This window comes from Leuciscus leuciscus (assembly GCF_965113295.1).
Source record: "Leuciscus leuciscus genome assembly, chromosome: 7".
NCBI classification, from domain to species: Eukaryota; Metazoa; Chordata; class Actinopteri; order Cypriniformes; family Leuciscidae; genus Leuciscus; species Leuciscus leuciscus.
The window spans coordinates 35,518,886-35,533,992 of NC_138731.1; the positions used below are offsets into that span (position 1 = coordinate 35,518,886).

Consider the following 15,107-nt stretch of genomic DNA (forward strand, 5'->3'; position numbering starts at 1 on the left):
AAAAAAACTAATTTAAAGTAGGACTGATATGTGAATTGGTTGAACCGAGTCATTGAAAAGATTCGACTCACCCAAAAGAACGATTTGTTTACGCTGCAATGAGAGAGAACGATTGCTTACTGTAGGCAGGCTCTGCTTAATTGCACTATTTACCTGATGTTCACCTTTTTCGTTTTTTTTTTAAGTTAACAGAGAAAATGTTTGTTAAATGCGGTGTGATATTTTCACTACCGTAAGTATGGTGACTTTTTAATTCTGCAGTTATTTAAATAAAAATATAGACCTGATTAGTGAAAGCTTAGTATAATGTTTTATCAGTCTCTCATTAAAATGAAAATGGTTTCACCTCATTTGTTCTGAATGCAGGATGCATATTGAATGGAAGGGACAAAAATACTTTTCCTAATTGCTTAAGAGAACCAGAAGACACCTTCATCATGACCCTGTCAGATTTCATTGGAGCCCTGAAGGACAACCCTTACTTTGGGGCAGGATTTGGGCTAGTTGGTATTGGCACAGCACTTGCAGTTGCCAGAAAAGGGGCACAGGTCGGCATGATCTTCTTTAGGAGACATTACATGATCACACTGGAGGTCCCCAGCAGAGATAAAAGTTATCACTGGCTCTTAAGCTGGATCACTAAACATGCTAAACACACCCAGCATCTGAGTGTTGAAACCTCATATATGCAGCATGAGAGTGGGCGAGTCCATACGCAGTTTGATTTCCATCCAAGTCCAGGCAACCACATCATTTGGTAAGATCACAATTTATGTAGAGATTTTTATTTTTAATATTTTTAATATTTGTATTACTGCTGGCTGGTATCTGAGTAAGGACCCACTAACAAAATTGTAGTTCTCCTTATTATACTCCCCATTGCTACATTACTTGCATTCTATATTTGTGTATGTATTTTGATGTTACTTTGGACAGTTTACATTTAATATGTTGCTGATTTGATCTTCCTCTCAGGGATCAAAGGTATCCATCTCACTAATTGAGGCTATGTGTTCTCAGGTATGGTAGGAAGTGGATCAGAGTGGAGAGGACCAGGGAAAAGCAGATGGTGGACCTGCACACTGGAACACCCTGGGAGTCCGTCACCTTCACTGCCCTGGGCAGAGACCGGCAGATATTCTTCAACATACTTCAAGAAGGTATGTGACTGTCAGCTGAATTCTTAAGAAATGCATTGCTGCCTTAAAGGGATAGTTCACCCAAAAATGAAAGCTCTGTGTCATCATTTACTCACCTTCATGTCGTTCCAAACCCTTAAGACTTTTGTTCATCTTCGGAACACAAATGAAGATCTTTTGAATGAAATCTGAGAGATTTCTGCCCCTCCATTGACAGTCTACGCAACTACTACTTTAAAGCTTCAAAATATTCAGCTTTTATTCACATATTGATCAGCAAACATAAACAGAAGCTCAAATGAACCTGCTTGTTGTGTGAGAACAAACCTCATTGGTTCTTGCAGAAGCTTAAACGTGCTGTGTCACACACGAGAATGAATCTCATTGGTTCTCGCACGTCAAGCGAACATGCTTGAGGTTCCTCACACAACTGATGTGTGAGCTGATGAATGTTTATATGTGATTAAAAGCCTAAATTCAATCTGATCATAATATAAAGTGATAGTGTCTCTTCAGAAAATTTTGGACTAAACCGCTCAATTCATATGGATTAGTTTTACGATCTCTTTATGAATGTTTTGAAGCATCAAAGTGGTAGTTGTGTAGACTGTCAATGGAGGGACAGAAAGCTCTCAAGTTTTATTAAAATATCTTCATTTGTATTCCGAAGATGAACGAAAGTCTAATGGGTTTGGAACGACATAAGGATGAGTAAATGATGACAGAATTTTCTTTTTTGTGTGATCTAACCCTTTAATGATTAATTCTGTGTCCATGCAGCACGTGAACTTGCTTTAAAGCAGGAAGATGGCCGGACTGTAATGTACACTGCACTTGGAGCGGAGTGGAGGCCATTTGGGTTTCCAAGGCGACGACGACCCCTGTCTTCAGTAGTGCTGGAGAATGGTGTGGCGGAGAGGATTGTGGATGATGTAAAGGAATTCATAGGCAATCCTAAGTGGTACACTGACAGAGGTGAAATAGGAAATGATAACTTTAAAAAAAAATCATTTTTTAAACTTTCATATCAGGACATAAGGCGTGTGCACATTTCTAATGTCACTAGAAAGCATTGTAATAAATAAAAGTATTGCTTTTGTGTTTGTTTTATGTTTCAATTCATATCTAATTTCAGTTTTGTTGTTGAATATGCTTCAATAAGGCATTCCATATAGGAGGGGCTATCTGCTGTATGGACCCCCAGGCTGTGGAAAGAGCAGCTTTATGTAAGTATAGTTACTTTCTTTACAGTTCATGTTACTATGAATGAATAATAGTGTCTTATAAAGTATTGTTTTTATACAGAGAGTAGATTTGAACCTCACAATATTATAGTTTTTACTGAGTTCTTGAACAAATAAACTCAGCCTTGGTGAGCTTAAGAGACATCTTTCAAAAACATCAAAAAAACCTTACAGAACCCAAACTTTTTTAACAGTAGTGTCTTTACCTGTAATGTTATGTATTTGTATGTATTAATCTTTAATAGTCTATGTTGCTAGATAAAATGCAAATACTGCTATTTATAGATGCAGTGAAAATAACATCTGACTTTTTTTAAATGGTATAGTATGGCTGCTAAAAAAAAGCTATTTTAAACATAGAGCAAAAGTGCAATTTGGAGTCCCAAGTCTTACCATTCTGGTGGTATTTCAGAACTGCGCTGGCAGGTGAGCTGGGTTACAGCATCTGTCTGATGAGTCTCAGTGACCGCAGCCTGTCTGACGATCGCCTCAACCACCTGCTGAGTGTCGCTCCGCAGCAAAGCATCATCCTGCTAGAGGACGTGGATGCAGCCTTCGTCAGCCGGGATCTTCTGCCTGCCGACAGTATGACTTACAGAATTCTGAATATGTTTATATGTTGAATTATAATTAAATTATAAAATAATAATAATAGACAATGTAATTATCAATCATGATAATCTAGGTTGGGCCCTAGCGTTAACAAAACAGTGGAATATTTTTGCATTTGTTGATGAAATTCAAACTTCCTTGTCGTGTTCTCACAGATCCACTGGCCTTTCAGGGCATGGGAAGGCTCACTTTCAGTGGACTTTTGAATGCTTTGGATGGAGTGGCATCTGCAGAGGCCCGAATTGTGTTCATGACAACTAATTTCATTGACAGGTAAAACTTATTACTGCAACTTGTTCATCATGACTTATGCATTACTTATTTTGTTTGATGTTCTTTAGAATGCAAAGTACAGATTTTCTTGCCCTTTTGCCTTTAATAATTTTAAGATTAGTGGCAACAAGGTTTTTTTTACAAAGCAAGGTAGTAATAGTAAGATATATTGGCAGATAAATTAATATTTATCAAAATATATATATTAATTATATTGTATATTTAAATGGTTAGATTAAAAATCTGTCATCAATTACTCTTTTTCGTCTTTTTGTGCTTGAACGGACACATAATGTAATCTAACAAAATACAAAGAGAAAATAACTTTTGTACATTAATTATATATTTACATTTGATTATTCAATTTCTGTACCTGAATACTGTCAGATTTACCTGAAAAACATAAAGCACTGTTTATTTCATTTGTATCTTAGTTCTTGTGACTAGGTTTCAGGTTCCTCAGGAATTCAAAAACAGGAACAGAACAACTAGTAAATAGTAACATGACAGACAACTGAATAGCACTAAACACTGGGCTTAAATACACAGCAAACAAGAGAGGGTAAATTAACAAGACACAACTGAACAGAATTAACTCAATCAGTAACCGTGGATACAAATGGGCAGGGGAAGGAGGAAGACTGAACTAATTAACACTCTGACAGGCAAAACACTAGAACTGAAATACACACATGAATCAAAACATGTGACCGTTCTATCATATTTATCATATTGCTTGTAATTTGTTTGCTATTTTCTATGCAGATTGACTCTCATACAAAATCACCCCAATCATTCTAGAATGATTCATTCTTTCCAAATAGAGCTATTCATCTGGTGAAACAATTTTCATATTGCAATACATATTGCAGAAAAACTAAATATTGCAATGTCAGTTTTTTCCCAATATCATGCAGCCCATTTCCAAACTTATAAGACGTTCGTTCATCTTCGGAAAACAAATGAAGATAGATCTGAGAGATTTCTGTCCCTCCATTAAAAGTCTTTTGAACCAAAATTCTGACGCTACAAAATGTTCATAAAGATATTGTAAAATAAATCCATATGAATCAAGTTAATTAATCCAAGTCTTCTGAAGAGACTCGATTGCTTTTTATGTTGAATGGATTTAATTTAGACTTTTATTCACATATAAACATTGATCAACGAACATGAATAGAGCACTCAAATATGGCAAATGGAAGCTCAGCATCATCACGCACAAGAACAAACCTCATTGGTTCTTCCTGAAGCTCAAACATGCTGCCATGACACGTGAGAATGAACCTTATTGGTTCTCGCACATCAAGTAAGCATGCTTAAATTACATCTGTTTGTCATATTAAGCGATCCTGTCTCTTCAGAAGACTTGGATTAAACCGCTTGATTCATATGGATTTATTTTATAATCTTCTTATGAACGTTTTGAAGCGTCAGAGTTTTGTAGACTGTCAATGGAGTGACAGAAATCTTTCAGATTTCATTAAAAAATATCTCTGTGTTCCGAAGATGAACAAAAGTCTTTTGGGTTTGGAATTACATGAGGGTGAGTAATTGGTGACAATTTTTATTTTGGGGGTGAATTAACCCTTTAATATATAAAATATATTGAATACATAAAAATATATATTTAGTATATGGCAATAATATACATTGTAACATTTATTACACAAAATATATTTTGTTTAACAAAAAATCTAATATTCAATCATTAATAAAATGCTCTAGTTTCTGTTAAAATAGCTTTTTGTGTGTGCAATCTTAATAAAATATATTTAAAAAATCCAGTAATAATGAATGAAGTACCAGTAGTCATGAACACCTGTAACCGTGAACAGTGTGTTTTTCTTGGTATTGGTGACATGGTGTTGTTTCCTTTCTCCCATTTCTCTTTTTTTCCCCTCTGTTTGCTGAAGACTTGATCCGGCTCTTGTCCGACCTGGCCGTGTTGATCTGAAGCAGTACGTGGGCCCCTGTTCTCACTGGCAGCTGACTCAGATGTTCCGGAGGTTTTACCCTCAGGAGTCTGCAGCCGAGGCTGAGCGGTTCGCCGAGCAGGCGCTGGCAGCACAAACAGACCTCAGCGCCGCTCAGGTACAAGGACACTTCATGCTCTACAAGACAGACCCGGCTGGCTCCATCAAAAACATTGCAGAGATCAAGCAGTGAAGACCTACAGAGACAATACAGACTTTTGAATGATGCAAACTGAGCAATAGGCGAGTGATAAACAGTGTGGTTGAATCATTCTTTGAAGTTTACACAGTCTGGATAAAGACTCTTCTCACATCGGAGTAATAAAATCTAAATTGTGGAAAATTTGTGTATGCCTTTGTTATTGTTATTGTTACAGATGACATGCACTTATTGTCTTTGCCTTTGTTTAAAGGGATGTGCTTTATTTGCAGAAATTACCAGTGAATTACGCCTTTCCTGGGATTTTGTATATAGACATTTTTTTGGGGGGGGGAAACAGCCATTTGTGGTTCAAAACGTTGTTTGTGTTTGTTCGCTACAACCCTGGAGGAATTGGAACAGAGGTTAATGTTTTAAAAGGTATAATTTAACTAAAATGTAAAGTGTCATTGTTTCCTTAATGTCATTACCCCAGTCCAAATCTGTTTGACCTAATTTCTTTGATGTAACGCAAAAGAAGAAATTTGCAAAAGAGTTCATCATTCACTTTCATCGAATGAAAAAGAGCAGCTTTTTTCTTCCACAGAGGAGCATGACTAAATCATGATGTTTTTGAGTGAAGTAAATTTAGATTTTCTCCAGAGGTGAAGTATCATTATTTTACGAGAATGAGAACAGATATTGAAGGGTTAACCAGAGAGGCTTTTGCCCCACCTCCCTCTCCCTCCCGTGTGAAAGAGGATCGGTGTAGACAGTGTTTCCCTCACTCTTCTCCCTGCTTCCATAATGGCTGTTCGTTTTGCTTTGAGCTCTGCAGAAAGAAGGATTGGATTTGGTTTTCTGAGGCCCACAACAACGACCACGGACATCAGGAGAGGGGCAGTGGGTAATGCTGCAGCTTCTGTCACTGTCCAGGACAGCCATGGGAAGCTCAAGACTGTGGCTGACCTCCCAGAGATCAACATATTTAGGATGTTGTACAAACTGATCTTTAAAGGGTACCATAATCGAGTGCATGAGCTGCAGGTAAAGAAAGAAAACCCAGCTGTAGTTTATTTATCATGTGACTGTAACTGCAGGACTGTTTAAAATTATTTCTGCCTCCCCTTATGTGCTCAGACTCTCACTGTTTTGCATTCAAAGACACTGAATAGAAAGCTAACAACTGTCTTTTTATTACATTTTTCAAATTTTTCTGTTTAAACTTTTCTAATTAAACACTTTAAAATTCAGTAAGCTTGTCGTTTATTTGTTGCTCTGAACCAGTTTGGAGGTGCAGTGCAATTTAGCTCAAAATTAACCATATTTATTCTTCACTTGCACATCTTGTTTGTTCTTCACCTCTTGTTTTTCCATCTCTCCAGTTACATCATAAAGATCTTTATGGTCCCTTGTACAAAGTGAATGTTGGACACATCCAATCCATTTCAATAAACAGTGTGGACTTACTGGAGGAACTCCTTAGAAAAGATGAGAAGTTTCCTTGCAGAGGAGACATGACTCTGTGGACAGAATACCGTGACATGAGAGGCATCGGCTACGGCCCTTTCACAGAGTAAAAACATTTGGCACAATGGTTATCTGTAACATTTTATGAGGTCAAAGTGCATTTGGCTAATGTAGTTGTGTGATGTTATGTAAACTTATCAGGTTATGTTGTTTTTTGTTGCTGTTCTGAAAAGAGAATATGTTCTTCAACAGAGAAGGAGAGAAATGGTACAAACTGCGGACAGTGCTGAACAAACGCATGCTGCATCCAAAGGACTCGGTTCAGTATGGAGATGTGGTCAATGCGGTGGTCCAAGACTTCATCAAACGGATTTACTATCTGCGGGAAATGAGCCCCACTGGGGATCTTGTCTCTAACGTGTCCAGTGAGCTTTACCGGTTTTCCCTTGAAGGTATTTCCACTCCATAAGCACTTGAAATTAGATAAAATCGGTAACACTTTACAGTAAGGTCTCATCATGTAAACATTTAGGTAATACATTAGTTAACCTATATGAGCAATATCTTTTTACAGCACCTACTAACCTTTGTTAATGTTAACAAAAATACATTTGTTCATATTAGGTCACAGTGCATTAACTAATATTAAAATTTTTGATTTTAATAATACATTTTGAAATACATTTTTTATTTTTTTTGCTAATATAGTAAAATGCTAAATAACCTGTAATGTTTATTTGTCAAATGAAACAATAGTTACACTATAATTTCGGTCCGACGAGATTTTCAAAGTCTCTTACTTGAGCAAAAACAGTAATGTAAAAAAACAGGAATGTTGTGAAATATTTTCACAATTTGTAATCTAATTTAAAAGAAAATTAGCATTTTAATATATTTCAGTGATAACAATGCTGAATTTTCAGCATCCATTACTCCAGTCTTCAGTGTCACATGATCCTTCAGAAATCATTCTAATATGCTGATTTAGTGCTCAAGAAAAAAAAATCTTATTTATTATCAATGTTGAAAATAGTTGCTTAATATTTTTGTGAAACTTATTTTTTTTTTTAAAAGTTCAAAGTTCAAATGAATGGCATTTATTTGTTTTAATTGAATGTGTCTTTGCTGAATAAAAGTATTCATTTAAAAAAAAAAAATTCTTACTGACCCCAAACTTTTGAACGATAGTGTAGAAGCAGATCCCTTTATCCATGACTATATTTATAATTCAAACTTAATAAAATAGTTTAAAGTATTAAGATATTTCTTCACTATCAAGTTATTTTATTGAGAAAGTTAATTAAGTGAAATCCTTCTGCTATAAGATCCCTGATATAACGATCTGCTTTGAGTGCTGCAGTGAGCAGATGTTTCACAAATCAAATTATATTCGTTATATTATCATTGCAATTAATGTGCATTAATGCCTGTTGCTTTTCTCATACAGGAATCTCATCCATTCTGTTTGAGACGCGCATTGGCTGCCTGGAGAAAGAGATTCCTGCAGAGACACAGGATTTCATTAATTCTATTGCACAAATGTTCACCTACAACATGCATGTGGTGATGCTGCCCAACTGGACTCGCAGTTACTTGCCATTTTGGCAGTGGTACCTCAATGGCTGGGATGGCATATTCAAATTCTGTAAGCTTGTTAGTTCACACATCTTCTTCAGATAAACTACAAGAGATACAGATATGTTGTGCAGAGAGATGATGTATTGTAATTATGGATTATGCACAGCCATAAAGATGATTGACATGAAGATGGAAGCCATTCAGAGGCGCGTGGATGCAAATCAGGAGGTTGCTGGGGAGTATCTCACCTATCTACTTTCCAATGTTAAAATGAGCAGTAAAGATGTTTATGGAAGCATTTCTGAGCTTCTGTTGGCTGGAGTGGACACAGTAAGAAAAATAATTACTCTATCTTTGACTATTCAAACAAAATATATAAGAGTTTTAAAATGATAGAACATAAGGCTTTGTTTCTTTTTGTGTTCTAGACCTCCAACACCATGTTGTGGGCACTGTATCTCCTCTCAAGAGATCCAGAAGTTCAAGAGGCTCTGTATCATGATGTAACCAGAGTCTTAAAGGGCGACAGAGTCCCAACAGCACAGGAAGTGAACAGCATGCCTTACCTCAAAGCTGTCATCAAGGAAACACTAAGGTGGAGGATTATGTTGTGTAACATGGTATATCTTTGAGAAGCAAAATACAGCAAATTCTGCATATACAATTGCATATTATAAATCTCTTTACACGTGTAATCTTCTGTGCAGGATGTATCCTGTGGTGTCCATAAATTCTCGTCTTATTGCAGAAAAAGATATTGTCATTGGTGGACACTTTTTCCCAAAAAAGGTATATTGTCCTAATGTTGTTAAGAAAGAAAAGAAGTGTTATCAGTTTAAAAACTGGCATCACTAAATCAGCGTTTTTTGTTTGTTTTGTTTTTAACAGACAACATTCTCTCTGTTCCACTATGCAATCAGCCGTGATGAGAACGTTTTCTCAGAACCACGTAAGTTCAAACCTGACCGCTGGCTCCGAGATGGCAGAACAAGACCCAACCCATTTGGGTCAATCCCATTTGGCTTTGGAGTCAGAGGCTGTGTTGGTCGTCGCATTGCTGAATTGGAGATGCATCTGGTTTTAGCAAGGGTAAGAGAAACAGAAAGATTTATTTTTTATTTTGTGCCAGACAGTTATATTACATTTATATATTGTGCTTTTTGATTGAATCTTTTCATTCCAGCTAATCAAGTTGTTTGAAATCAGACCGGACCCAACTGTAGGTGAGGTTCAGTCACTCAGTCGTGGAGTGCTTGTGCCAGACAGAAAGGTTAACTTCCACTTTGTGGAGAGACCGAAGATACATTCTGAAGCATAGCTAAAGAAGACCAGTTTCAGCAAGACATAAGCTGCATGTGTACATATGAAAATTATCAGCTGAAGTGAATCATGTTAAAGGGTTAGTTTACCCAAAAATAGGCTGCTAGGTAACTGATATCTGCCATCCTAGAAAGGTTAGTAAAAACATTGTTGAAATAGTCCAAGTGACTACAGTGGCTCAACCTTAAGTTTATCAAGCGACGAGAATACTTTTTGTGCGCAAAAAAACTAACAAAAATAACGACTTTATTCAACTATTCATTTTATTCTGTTTGGGCCTCTGAGTGAGTTCACATAGTGTAACAGCGCAGCGCTTCTGGGTTGTACGTCAGAACGTGGGCTCACTATTGGCCGACGCTGGTCATGTGTGTGATGCTGGCCAATAGTGAGCCTACTTGCGCACAAAAAGTATTCTCGTCGCTTGAGCCACTGTAGTCTCTTGGACTATTTTAACAATGTCTTTACTAACTTTTCTGGGCTGGCAGAAATATCAATTACCTAGCAGCCTATGAAGGAGTGGGCCAGCTCTCAGATTTCATCAAAAATATCTTAATTTGTGTTCCGAAGATGAATGAAAGTCTTACAGGGTTGGAACAACACGAGGGTGAGTAATTACTGACAGAATTTTCATTTTTGGGTGAATAACCCTTTAATGTCAACTTCTTTATCTTCATTTGAATATGATTCCGTCATGCTTTGGAATGTGCAATATAAAGGACCCTGTATTACACTGTGAAATATATATATATTTTATAGCTCTTGCCATTAAATTGTTGTTGTGCGTTGTATTTCATTATGCTGATATGTATTTTTGTGAACTTGAATTAATAAATAAATTTAACTTTTTAATGATTACAAAATATCAGTGTTTTATTATTATTCAGTATTAGCAGAAGGGGATCTATGAATATGTATAATACATATCATTGCAATAGATATTGGAACGCAGCTGAGGGGAAATAAAAATAACAGCAACTGATATTATGTTTTATATGTATATACAGTACTGTGCAAAAGCATGTTAATACCACCAGAATGGCAATAGGCTATAGCACGATTAGCCAAGGCAGCATTGTTGAGTGAATGCAGTCAGTTTTGACTGCAAAAGATGAGGTAATTTGATCGGATGTCATGTATTTACAGCATTTTACCTGCTAGAAATACATGCCCAGTTTTAATGTTATTTTAAGGTGGGGTAGAATAAAATGTATGCAAAACTCAGCATTTTGTTTGTGTACCCCCTTCTGTCACCTTACGTACCCCCAGGGATAGGGGAGAGCGGGGCACAACCTAACGCAGGGCTAGTTGGGGCCACATATGCTAGGATGACAAAACTTAATGTATTTACTAAATGCCATATCAACACTCTATAGAGAAAAAATTGCGGCAAGATATCAAAGTCACCGGCACGGACACCACCATCTCCGGAAAGGACACCACCGTCTCCGGCACGGACACCACCGTCTCTGGGATGGACACCAACGACTCCGGCACGGATACCACCGTTTCCGGCACGGACAAGTACACGGACACCGCCGTCTCCGGCACGCACACCACAGTCTCCGGCACGCACATCACCGTCTCCGGCACGGACACCAACCTCTCCGGGACGGACACCAACGACTCCGGCACGGATACCACTGTTTCCAGCACGGACAAGAGCACAGACACTGCCGTCTCCTGCACGGACACCACCCACCGTCTCTGGCACGGACACCAATGTCTCCGGAACGGACACCAACGACTCTGGCACGGACAGCAACGCCTCCGGAAAGGACACCACCGTCTCCGGCATGGAAACCAATGTCTCCGGCATGGATACCACTGTCTCCGGCACGGACACCACCATCTCCAGAACGGACACCAAAGTCTCCGACACCAGCACGGACACCAACATCTTCGGCACGGGCACCAACGTCTCCTGAACTGACACCAATGTCTCCGGAAAGGACACCACTGTCTCCAGCACGGACTCCACTGTCTCAGGCACGGACACCAATGTCTCCAGTACAGACAACAACGCCTCCTGAACGGACACCAAAGTCTCCGGAACAGACACCAACATTTCCGGCATGGACACCACCCAACGTCTCCGGAACGGACACCACCGTCTCCGGCACAGACACCAATGTCTTCGGCATGTACACCACCGTCTCTGGCACGGACACCAACGTCTCCAGAACAGACACCATAGTCTTCGACACAGACACCACCGTCACCGGAACGGACACCAAAGTCTCCGACACAGACACCGGCACGGCACGGACACCACCTTCTGCAGAAAGAACACCAACGACTCCGGCACGGACACCAACGTCTCCGGCACGGACACCACCCACCTCAGATAAATAAAAAAAATGGATGATATAATATAAATGATTATTTTATTTAATAATCTAAACTATTGTAAAAAAAAATAAAAATATTGCGTTCACCGTCTAATTGCAGCCAGCCTGGTGCTCCTTCTGAGGGAGTCCTTCCGCATCAAATCAAAACGTAATATCACAAACGCCTTCACAAACACAAACAGAAAAGACTATCAGTCAAAGTTCAGCTTTAGGAGGGGAAGAATTAGGGCAGGATAAGGAGAATGAGAGAAAAAGAAAGATGAAGATGAAGAGAGAGCAGGTATTGACAAATAATCTAATGCCCACTGACATGGTTTTAAAGCTTCAGTCTGCCCCTGACAGTTGCTGTTCTAGCCAGAGCAAGTGGATATTGCAGTGGAGTTAAAAGTCAAAGGTGAAGTAGGCTAATGTCAAATTTACATAATTGTTGTTGTGATTTATTTCTGTTATAGTCTTCAGCCATTTTAATGTTTGAATTTACATTGTGAAAAACAAGGTTGTAAATTTTAACATAGTATCGTCATCATATCAGTGTAGATGTAGATGGACCATATTTATATTTTTACTTATATCATTAAATGAAGTTGTTATTATAATAAAAACGCATTATATTTTTGTTTTTAACCTTAAATAATACTACCATCTGATAGGGCTCTCTGTATGTTTACAGCATTAGGTGAGTTTTTTTTTTCCTGAGAAAAATGTTCGCCTATCCCAACCCCACAAACTGAAATGCTGTTCTTTTGAACTTTCTATTCATCAGAATCTTTGGAAAATGTATCACAGTTTCCACTAATATATTAAGCAGCACAACTGTTTTTAACATTGATAGTAATGATAACATGGGCGTCGGAAGAAAAAAAAAAGTGGGTGGGTCCTCCCCCAGAAAAATGTTACTGGAGTAAATACCATTTCATGTATTCTGGTGCCTTTTAATTAAAGTAAACTAAACTCCACTTCACGTCGGGCGGTTCTTTGCCTCCACGTCGTGCATTAAATGCACAGCTATGCGTGGATTATCCGGCTAATACCATGGGCATTTGCCAGCAGCAATGACAACTTAAAGCTGTTATTGATGTTTGCAACGCAATATTTGACTGGAAGGGTACAACGGGCGGTTACTTTCGTCAGTTGCGGCTCATTGAGAAATGTAATGTAGCGATTCAGCGGAAATGGAGTTTAATTTATTAGGGAATTCCTCAAGTGGAATGGATTTGACTGACGGCACTCTGAAGAGCGAACAGACAAATGCGCTGAATCAGAGACGGTAAAAGTAAATGGGTCCAATATCATTGGTCTTAAAAAGTGGGTGGGTCTTGTCCCACCCGTATACAATGGTTCCAACGCCCATGAATGATAATAACAATAGTAATAATAAATGTTTCTTGAGGATCAAATCAGCATATTAGAATGATCCACTTGGACTTCTGAATGCTCTGGATGGAGTGGCATCTTCAGAGGCCCGAATTGTGTTTATGACAACTAATTTCATTGACAGGTCAAACTTATTACTGCAACTTGATGACTTATGCATTACTTCTTGTTTGATGTTTGGAATGTAAAATCCTGATTGTCTTGCCCCTTTGCCTCTTATAAATTTAAGACCAGTGGCAATGACATTTGTTTTACAGAGCAAGGTAATTATATATTTATATTATAATAATTGATTATATATTGTATATTATATTTTAATAGTTCAACCAAAAAAATTCAATTATGTTATCAGTTACTCTTCCATGTCATTCCAAGACTTTCGTTCATCTTCGGAAAACAAATGAAGATATTTTAATGAAATCTGAGTGATTTCTGTCCCTGCATTGAAAGTCTTTTGAACCAAAATTCTGACGCTACAGTTCATAAAACTATAGGTACGGATCCCCGCACATGACATGCAAGGAAAAAAAGTCAATCGTGCGCAAGATTTAGCTACGCTAATTTTTTTCGCAGGGCTCCGTATAAAATATGAATTGAGCGGTTTAGTCCACTTTTTCTGAAGAGACACGATCGCTTTATATGATGAACGGATTTGACTTAGGCTTTTACTCACATAATTAACATTGATCAACGAACATGGCTCAGCCACATTTGCGTGTCGCACAAGAACAAACCTCATTGGTTCTTCCTGAAGCTCAAACATGCTGCCATGACACGTGAGAATGAACCTTATTGGTTCTCGCACGTCATAACCATGCTTAAATTAAATTTGTTTAGCATATAAAACGATCCTGTCTCTTCAGAAGACTTGGATTAAACCGCTTGATTCAAATTGATATATTTTACAACCTCTTTATGAACGTTTTGAAATATCAGAGTTTTGGTTCAATAGACTTTAGGGACAGAAATCTCTGATATAATTGAAAAGATCTGTGTTCCGAAGATGAACAAAAGTCTTATGGGCTTGAAACGACATGAGGGTGAGTAATTGATGACAAAACTTTCTTTTTTTGGTTGAACTAACCTTTTAATATATAAAATATATTTAATACATAAAAATATGTATTATATAACAATTATATAATTTTTAACACACACACACACACACACACACACACACACACACACACACACACACACACACACACACACACACACACACACACACACACACACACATATATATATATATATTTTTTCATACAGGAGATATGTTGTATGTTAAAAAAAAATCTAATATTCAATCATCAATATAATGCAATAGTTTTTCTTTAAATTGATTTTTGTGTGCAATCTTTATAAAATATGTTTGCACACAAAAATTAATTTAAAGAGAAACGAATGAAGTACCAGTAGTTATGATAAAGCAACAGGCGATTGATAAACAGTGTGGTTGAATCATTCTTTAAGATTTACACTGTCTGGAGACAGACTCTTCTCACATTGGAGTAATAAAATCCCACTTGTGGAAAATTTGTGTATTTGACTTTGTTATTGTTAATGTTATACAACAACAGATGACATGATGCACTAATTGTGATTTAAATAAGAAAACTAAGTTATATGTTTTTTTG

General features: G+C 37.6%; 2 protein-coding genes across 2 annotated transcripts; both read left to right on the plus strand.

Moving 5' to 3' along the window:
• The first annotated feature begins 71 nt into the window (after positions 1 to 71).
• bcs1l (BC1 (ubiquinol-cytochrome c reductase) synthesis-like) lies at positions 72 to 5,587 on the plus strand. Its single transcript, XM_082174570.1, has 8 exons — positions 72 to 232; positions 367 to 757; positions 1,021 to 1,160; positions 1,920 to 2,114; positions 2,302 to 2,365; positions 2,796 to 2,968; positions 3,151 to 3,268; positions 5,185 to 5,587. The coding sequence occupies exons 2-8, from the start codon at positions 438 to 440 to the stop codon at positions 5,435 to 5,437; spliced, it is 1,263 nt and encodes a 420-aa protein (XP_082030696.1). The 5' UTR covers positions 72 to 232; positions 367 to 437; the 3' UTR covers positions 5,438 to 5,587.
• A 171-nt stretch (positions 5,588 to 5,758) lies between these two features.
• On the plus strand, positions 5,759 to 10,611 carry LOC309502527 (sterol 26-hydroxylase, mitochondrial-like). Its single transcript, XM_082174929.1, has 9 exons — positions 5,759 to 6,430; positions 6,769 to 6,959; positions 7,106 to 7,305; positions 8,301 to 8,498; positions 8,598 to 8,761; positions 8,860 to 9,026; positions 9,139 to 9,220; positions 9,320 to 9,520; positions 9,615 to 10,611. The coding sequence occupies exons 1-9, from the start codon at positions 6,191 to 6,193 to the stop codon at positions 9,747 to 9,749; spliced, it is 1,578 nt and encodes a 525-aa protein (XP_082031055.1). The 5' UTR covers positions 5,759 to 6,190; the 3' UTR covers positions 9,750 to 10,611.
• Positions 10,612 to 15,107: the final 4,496 nt, after the last annotated feature.